This window comes from Suillus discolor (genome assembly GCF_016758755.1).
Source record: "Suillus discolor strain FC423 chromosome Unknown F5147scaffold_64, whole genome shotgun sequence".
Classification (NCBI taxonomy): Eukaryota; Fungi; Basidiomycota; class Agaricomycetes; order Boletales; family Suillaceae; genus Suillus; species Suillus discolor.
This window is the reverse complement of record NW_024541311.1, coordinates 159,817-168,192: the sequence shown is the minus strand read 5'-3', so window position 1 is coordinate 168,192 and position 8,376 is coordinate 159,817. Positions and strand designations below refer to the sequence as shown.

General features: G+C 44.9%; 3 protein-coding genes across 3 annotated transcripts; all 3 read right to left on the bottom strand.

Moving 5' to 3' along the window:
* Positions 1–1,470: 1,470 nt before the first annotated feature.
* F5147DRAFT_656286 (uncharacterized protein) lies at positions 1,471–3,301 on the bottom strand (the record flags this gene model as incomplete). The annotated part of the gene is made up of 10 exons (XM_041434096.1): positions 1,471–1,519; positions 1,542–1,703; positions 1,731–1,801; positions 2,025–2,095; positions 2,147–2,237; positions 2,335–2,505; positions 2,559–2,627; positions 2,657–2,879; positions 3,153–3,187; positions 3,239–3,301. The coding sequence occupies 10 exons, from the start codon at positions 3,299–3,301 to the stop codon at positions 1,471–1,473; spliced, it is 1,005 nt and encodes a 334-aa protein (XP_041288647.1).
* Positions 3,302–3,594: 293 nt separating this feature from the next.
* F5147DRAFT_656285 (uncharacterized protein) lies at positions 3,595–5,159 on the bottom strand (the record flags this gene model as incomplete). The annotated part of the gene is made up of 5 exons (XM_041434095.1): positions 3,595–3,702; positions 3,749–3,929; positions 4,030–4,462; positions 4,679–4,700; positions 5,046–5,159. The coding sequence occupies 5 exons, from the start codon at positions 5,157–5,159 to the stop codon at positions 3,595–3,597; spliced, it is 858 nt and encodes a 285-aa protein (XP_041288646.1).
* An 804-nt stretch (positions 5,160–5,963) lies between these two features.
* Positions 5,964–7,056, bottom strand: F5147DRAFT_656284 (uncharacterized protein; the record flags this gene model as incomplete). The annotated part of the gene is given in 6 exon segments (XM_041434094.1): positions 5,964–6,063; positions 6,307–6,455; positions 6,506–6,528; positions 6,707–6,792; positions 6,812–6,969; positions 7,039–7,056. The coding sequence occupies 6 exon segments, from the start codon at positions 7,054–7,056 to the stop codon at positions 5,964–5,966; spliced, it is 534 nt and encodes a 177-aa protein (XP_041288645.1).
* Positions 7,057–8,376: the final 1,320 nt, after the last annotated feature.

The following is an 8,376-nucleotide window of genomic DNA, read 5'->3' as shown; positions in this document are numbered from 1 at the left end:
GACATCTTATATTTGATTCATTCTCATTCTGCCCTTCATATTAAGCCTCTTCCAGTCGCTCCACTTTGTGTGCACTTACCATTCTTGAGTTCATATTGACTCTGGAGCCTGGACAGATATTTGCGCGGTGGAACATTCCTGCACCATACATCAACTCCTACATCCCTCCTAACACACATAACTCTCTTGCCCAACCTCTCACCCACCCTCTCACTAGACAATGAAATTAGGTGGTAGATCTGATAAATTGGGTTGTGGTTGGACGTCTCAGGAGATCAGAGGTGAGCAGGCAGGCAGACAATGAAATTGGGTGGTAGATCTGATAAATTGGGTTGTGGTTGGCTGCATCGCAGACAATGAAATTAGGTCATAGATTTGATGAACTGGTTCGTGGTTGGCCCATCCTCTCACCCAACCTCTCACCCACCCTCTCACTCACTTGCATTTGCTTGCCCTCTCACTTGCCCTCTCACCCAACCTCTCACCCAACCTCTCACCTAACGCCCTCTCATCCAACCTCTCACCCAACCTCTCACCCAACCTCTCACCCAACACCCTCTCATCCAACCTTTCACCCCTCTCACTCGTCCTTTCACCCAACGTCTCACTTGCCCTCTCGCTCGCCCTCTCACCTACCCTCTCACCCACCCTCATCCTGCGCACCTGGCAGGAATAGATATTCTTTGGTAAGTACTTTGTTGAGTCATTCAGCTGCTCACTCTCATTATGCTTGTGAGATACCAGTGTTACTCATTAGAAGAGTCCCTGCTGGAACAAGTATGTCTCTCCACTATTCATTTATCACTATCCTTGAATTTACACATTTGCAGCTGACTTCATCACCTCCCACTACTTCAATGTCAATGAACTCTCCCTAGTGTATCTCGTGACCCAACATTTTCAGCAGCCAGCATCGCCACCTCAATCTCCGAGCCCTTTGAATGACTCCTTCTGCTTCTCTTTGCTCCTGAATGACCCCCTCTGGTTCTCTTTGCATTTCAATGACTATTTCCTGTTCTCTTTGCCTTTCAGTGGCTCTTTCAGCTAGTTTTCACCTTGATACACAGTTTGTGAAGGCCCCCATGACATTGCCCAATCTTGTAATTTCTATGTATGATCGAGGCTGCAGTACTTCTAACATTTGTTTTAGCTTTTGATCCAATGTTAACAGGATTATTCATGTCATTTCGGGGACCCATTGGTGTCTGCTACACATTGATTTTAGGAGTAGAGTATGTCGCGGCTTTGTGTGATCAATTAGAGGCTACACTACAGCTTCTTCCCTTTTTGGCTCTCGAGTACTCCAGTCTCAAGTCTCATGTCTCAATGAGTCTATTTTTTGACTTATGGTTGTAAAATAGATTTAATTTCATTCATTTGAGCTGGCTTCAAGCCATTAACTCAACTTAACCATAGCGATTTTAGCTGGACCAAGCCATAAATTATGTAAGCTACAATCATGTGCTCCACTCAGCTATTCATGGCTCTGGTCACAGCTAAAACCGGCAGTAAGCCGGAGCTGCGGCAACACTAGTTCATACCTTACTTTCAGAGCAGGATCTGCTTGAATGCTGTCAATCAGCACCAGGATCACCTTGTATGTATCATAGAATTGTTCTGCCAAAGCATCAACGGACTTGAACCTGCCCATCTGGTAAGCTTTCAGCGCATTCTGCAATGCAGCCCCAGCAAGGGCAATCACACTGTCGAGTCAGAGTGGATCAATATACTCATAGAGTCCTTTCTGCCAGATGACGTCGACAATCATCTCGACAAAATGATCAGCCTCCAGCAGCAGGTACTGTTCAATGCCGTCCTCACCCCAGTCAGTGTGTGAATCAAAAATTAGCACACAAACATTAGAAAAAGACATACCAGCTCTAACTTGTGCAAGAAGTTCAGATTCTTCAATAGCTCCTAGACTAGTGCTGCCTTATGAGCGACCTCCTCTCCAGGTTCTGAGGATATGGGTAGTTGTAGATTGAGTGCCATTTAAATGATGTGGTGGCGTAGTCTCTAAATACCTGCTGTACATTCAACATACATGTCATGAGCTCTTCATGAACGGACTTTTTTTTGAATGGTTTATATTGAACTTTAAAACAAAGTGTTAGTGATGTCGTGAATGAATTCAACAAAAAATTACCTTGACCAATGATAGAAATGTGTGCCTTCTTGAGGGCTTTGTCTAAGACAGCCACTCGTTTGTTTTCATGTTGGCGACACAGTGTCCGTCCCTTGCATCATCATGCAACATAATTATTTTTTTGCAGAGAGTTTGATGGAATCAATGGTGGGTTTATCAAGTTCTACAGTCAAAACTGAATTGGGAACCTCATTGTTAGACACATTTGGCACTTGTGCAGTGGTTTCAGGTGGTGGGGGTAGTGCTGGTTGAGGTACAGGTGCAGGTGCTGGTGCAGGCACCAATGCTGGCATTGGAGGTAGGTGCTGGTTGACCAGACACATTCCAAGCCAGCCAACAGTTTGCGATGTACGTAGTTCCTATAGTAATGTTATATATTATTATATATTAGAAAAGGAAAGAAACAACTTACATGGATGATCCCTTGAGTAAACTCCCCACGTTCAGATTTCCTCTTGTGAGGAATTGTGATGCCGATGACCTGAGGATGTGGCTGCATGCGCGGGACACCAGCATCCTTGAGGTCCCAGCACATATGTCATTGCATGCCGTGGCCATGGAGGTCGAGTTCTTGATGCATGGGTTGAGCATCGTTGCCTTTGTGTGGTTGGTCTTGAGGCAGCAGCTGGAATCCCTGCTGCTTAGACCCTCCCTGCTCAAACCCTCCCTGCTCAAACCCCTCCTGCCAGAAGTTGTCCTGTGGATGGTAGTTGTCCTGTGGCTGATTGTGGTCCTGTGGATGGTAGTGGTCCTGCAGCTGGTAGTGAATGAGGGCAGGAAATGGGGTTGGGGCTGAAACTGAGGATCTGGTTGGAAGGGAGGGAGTTGATTTGGATCCATGCTGGGGGGGTGATGTACAGATTTGGGTGTTTGTGGGCGATCTTGAGGCAAACCAAGTTGGCTTGTGATGTTGTGCCCTGAGGCATTGAGTGATGAGTTCTTTTTTGGTTGTGGCGGTGCCCAAATTGTGTCAGAAATGTTTGAGTGTTCAATGGAGGGGACTCACCTTTTGTTTGGTGGATGTCCTTCAGGGTTGAGAGGCTGTTCATCGAGGGGCCATGGTATCTTACTGATTTCCAGCTATTTACTTACCCAATGTAGCATATATTCAAACATAAAGAACCATACACATTGAGTATAAACACCAGTAGCCATGGTATTGATATATTACTCACTGGTAGTGTAGCGTAAATGTGATACAATAGATGCTCACTGCCATAGCTCCCAGTGATATATGAATTTATTATACCTGCAGCTCCCTCTAGTTCCCTGCACCAAGCACTATTAGCTGATTCATCTAAGATCTATGGTATGTGACTTGAGATCCATCATAGATGGTCTCGTTTTTGGCATTCTGCAATCTGTGATCTCCGCCCTTACCATTCTCCAGTGTTGCTTCTTTTCCCGTGTTAATATTAAGAACAATCATGTGAATGATATATTTATATTTATAACTGTGGGGGAGTGTCAATAGTAGGAGCATCTATCTCTCCACTCTCCAGAATCAGGACACCACCAGAGACAAGGGTAGGCACATCACTCCACAGCCTTTGAAACTTGGCTATCAGCAGCACATGCAGTGCAGACTGGCGACATGCGTACACTGACAGCCCCTCTTGTGCAGGTGCTGAGTTGAGTGTTCAGAGAGTTATGCACTCCTTCCACCAGGACCCTTGCCATCTCAAAAATGCCAGCACTCATCTCATCTCTTCTAGCAATAATTCCACCTCCTCCGACCACCGGTGTGCGCGGGCACAAGCCTTGCACCACTCCAAGCGGATACCTATCAAAATGTCAGATAAATGTGAGTAAAACATAACATACACTTACAATCCTGTATGCATTCATTTTCTGTACAGCTGTTATTAGCACGGGAGTCTAACCAAATCCAGGAGATGGTTCCTCTCCATTGCTGCTCCATGTCACCCATAGGCTTAACATCAGAGTCAAGAAGCGGGCGCATGGTGAGCTCCCAACTGCACTTCTCGAGACGGTGGCCAAGAGACAGCAGGGCGCTGCGCGCACGTCTGTACTTCAATACACTGGCGTGCTTCCTCGATTCCATGGCATCAATGATTTTCTTGGTGTGAGTGGAACCCGCTTGACCACGGACATTTTTATCCTTGTACTTGTACATGTGGGATCGAAGCCGGAGGTGGGAATGAACTTCGTTCAGGGCATCGAGGGCCTGTGCATAGTGTAGCTCCCACTCGTGGCCAGCGAGCGTCTGGTCTATGGGGGTGCCATCTGGAAGTTGTGAAGGGAGCCACAGGTTGAAGTCTTCAGGTTTGAGTTCCTGCGGCCTCCTGCTAGCCTCTGATGATCAATGCTGGAGTTGACAGACAACTGGCATGTATAGCTCCTGGATGCGGGCCCAGGCATCAAGCCGTCATTGGAGGGAGGCGATTTGAGTTTGTGTTGTAGCCTTCTGATTATCGGTGTCGTGGAGGGACACATTGGCAAGACTGGATCTTAATCATGCCCTGTAGAACTGTCAGTATGGCATAGTGTAACAATGAATACAAAACTTACTGTTGATCCTCGAGATCCATGCCTGATGTAATTAATTCGCTTGGAGAGACATCGATGTGAAGCGAGACATTGATTCCAGCTTGAAGGTCTTGAGCTTCAAGCTCAGTGAGTTGTAGTTGTATGGCTGTGTTAAGACTGTGCACAAAGGGTAGGACTGATTCCGAAGGGCTTGGCTTCAGCTCGTGCGCTGCGCCCCTTACCCAAGTATGTGCCCTTAATTGCAGATGACATCCGGAGGAAGTCCAAGGAAGTCCATAGGACTTCCGATAGAGCGCGGGAAAGTATGGAAGGACTGTCCGGATCCGGATGAGTGCGAGAAAGTTCCGGAGGGGTGCGGGAAAGTTCTGGAGGAACTTCCGGAAATTACTATGTCCTGGTACAGATATGTGTAATGGCTACTCAGGATGAATCCTGAGTAGAATGGAGACAGAGAAAAGGCTGCAGGGACAAAGTCCGAAGCAGAATAGGTCCGGAGGACCATGGGAAAGTTCCGGAGGAACTTCCGGAAACTTGGAGGAGTGTAGGAGCGGAGGAGCAGAGGAGCAGAGGAGCGGAGGAGTGGAGCTCCGGCCTAGGGAATCTCTCCCTAGGCCTGAGATGGATATTGACTAAGTCAGAGGACTAGAACTAGTATGAGGACTTAGTGTGAGATCTAGTGCAAGGACTAATATGTGTAATATTCAGACTAAGGAAATACAGGAGTTTCTACAGGGTTTATATACTATGGAGGACATAACAGAGAATCAGTCAGCACAGTGCAAGGCTATGTGAGGCTATGGACGGAGCATGTGGAACACCTAACACTAGTGTATCAGAACATAATAAAATGAAGACGGAAATGAATCAGGTATGGAAAATAAAGCACAGTCGGTTATAGGGATAACCGGATGTCCGGAAACAGGTGATTACCATAAGGGGATGAGCGCTGATTTAAGGTTTGGGTTCGGATATGAAGCATAGGTCGGATCCGGAGATCCTGGCAAGTGGATATCAGATTGAGTGTCCGGGTTTCGGATCCGGATGTGTGGATATGCAAAGGTACAGGGATTTGGGTGTACAGGCATCTGGACAGATAAAGGACATGGACAGGGGGTCCGGAGGTCCGGATGAGGCGTGGGAACATTGTCGGATGTAGGTCCAGAATACTGAAAGAATTTGAGACTGAAAGAAAGAAACTGCTCACCTAATGCTGTAATTTTTTTCCAGTTCCAATCACCAAAGTGATCGTCAAGAGTGTCCCAGCATGCTCCCAGTCCCATTTCCTTGGTACTTGATGCCACTCAGTTTATATTGGACCAGCCCCATTCAGGGGCTTCGCCATCTGTTCAGCCCATGTACCTCGACCAGTTGAAAGAGAAGTTCGTGCGACACTTATCGACGTGGGCCTGGATGTGGAACTTCAGCACAAAAAATGTATAAGGGAAAATTCATGGGGGGGGGGGGAAAGCCGTTCCGGCATTGTTTCCATTCGAGTCCAGAGTCTTTTGTGCCACTGGCAGGCGATGTTGTAGGATATGTTGATCATGGACTTTGCGAGGATGAGGAGCGCGGAACACATGATATAGTCCATGTTAATGTACCTAAGTAACATCAGCCTTAAAACATTCCAAATGCAATATAATACATACCGTTCACCCTTCTGCAGGTCTCCAACTCCGTTTGGGAGCTTCATATCGTGCCTTGTGCAGTTGATCATCCCAACTTCTGTTGCAGCAAGCCCATGGGAGGACTTGGTATCTGCCATGTTGACCGCATTGTGACTTACGCATGTGCTTCGCTGCAGAAAAAGTCAAAGTTGAGAATTATCATTAAAAACATGTTACTTACCTCTTGCTTTTCAGAAGCACGATCTGCAAGGTAAGACTTGTATGAGTCTTCATGCACAAAATACGCCTCCTACCTCAGATGAGACAATCACATTTGTACAGACCATGATTATTAATTTCAACCACATGTGGCCTCTTCACCAGAAGTTGTGGCCCGGTGTCTTACTAGGATGTGATTGGCAATAAAATCACCAGTTCTCACTATCCTCCACGGTCAACGGTTCAGCCAAATACCAACGGTTGATAATGTGGTCGTTTGTGGGAGGAGGCGTAAATAGCTGGGTCAATCTAAACAACTTTCAATGACTTTAGGTGGGTTGAGACAGTGACCGTTAACTGGCTTGATGCAGTGCTTAGGTACTTGAAGGTTGATAGTCTGTTTAACTGGCTTGATGCAGTGCTTAGGACACTAAAGATGAGGATCGTAAATGGTGTAGCCAAATTGATAACTGGCTTGATGCAGTACTACGATGCTACTAGAATAAGATTGCAAAGGTGTGCAATATGAAGATGAAGATATGAATCACACAGTACACAATGAATCAGAGTCATATCTTGTAAACACTCCCTATTCTCAAAAATTAGAGGAGATCAAACTAAGCCTCTAACACAATCGAATCAACCGAAATACATGGCTTCGAAACTAACTTCTCTGCTGCTCAGGCACTCACGATGAGTATGACGCAGAATCAGAACAGAGTACACCCTCTTGATGTAGTCTTAAAGCAGCCAAGCTCTTAATATTGTTGAATAAAGTGCTAGTCTTATTTGTCGTCCTCCTAATTGTTAAAAATATGTAAATTCTCCCAACAGAAAAGGTATCCTGTGTTTGTAAAGAGAATGTGACAAAACTACAACTAGATGACTGATAACCATGTACCAGCTAGTGTAATTCAAGGATTGGCTCAAGGTAGGCCTCAGAAGATCAGTATGTTGTGGGAAATGATGACAAAAGAATGGAGGGAATAAACTAATATTCACTCAGATGTTCACACAAATGTAGGGTGAGAAATTCAGGAAGATACTCAAATCCTCCTCCCTCTCTCTAAAAGGGGGATGTCTGTCCTCTCAAAGGAAGCTTATTTCAAAAGGGAGATTGTCATTATTCAGAGGGGAAACTGGGCCCCTTATATACTACTCTTAATGTGGCTGTGTAACTATCTATTTAAGGAAATATGACTCATCCTGACTCATACTGAGTCATATTAAAGATGACTCATAGTGACTCAGACAGAAAATGACTCATAATGACTCATACTGAGTCATAGTTGAAATGTCTCATGATGACTTTGTTCACTTCTCAAATATTCCCATCTATCAACTTTCTTCCTTCAGTTTCCTGACTAATCCATCTCATCTTACTAATCCATTTCATCTGACTAAGCCATTGATCACACATGAACTGTTGAAATGTTGGAATGCTACCGTAAATATATTTCAGAACATACAGAAAAATGTGAAGAATTGTAAAAAAACAATCATAAGATTGTGAGAGAATGCTGAATAATGTGTTGTGGTATGTTTGGAACTTATCTTTAGATTGGATAAGTGTTAATTGAATTATTATGTAGTATTATGGGTCTGTTATGTCTGAAAATTACTCAAATCAAATCATAATGTGTTATAGAAAATTCTTAGTAATTTCGTAAAGTGTAGTAGAGAATGTCAAAGCTAAAAGGTAGCCATGACTATGCACAAAAGAAGTTTGGTGCGTGTCACCGGGTTGAATATTCACATTTTGCTAACTGACAGCATGCATGCCAAATTGACAGTGGAGATGCTGATTCTTTGAGCAGTAAGTCAGCTGTGCACGTAATATGCACTATGACTGACCTTGATGCAGAATATCAAGGGCCACATGCTGTGGACAAC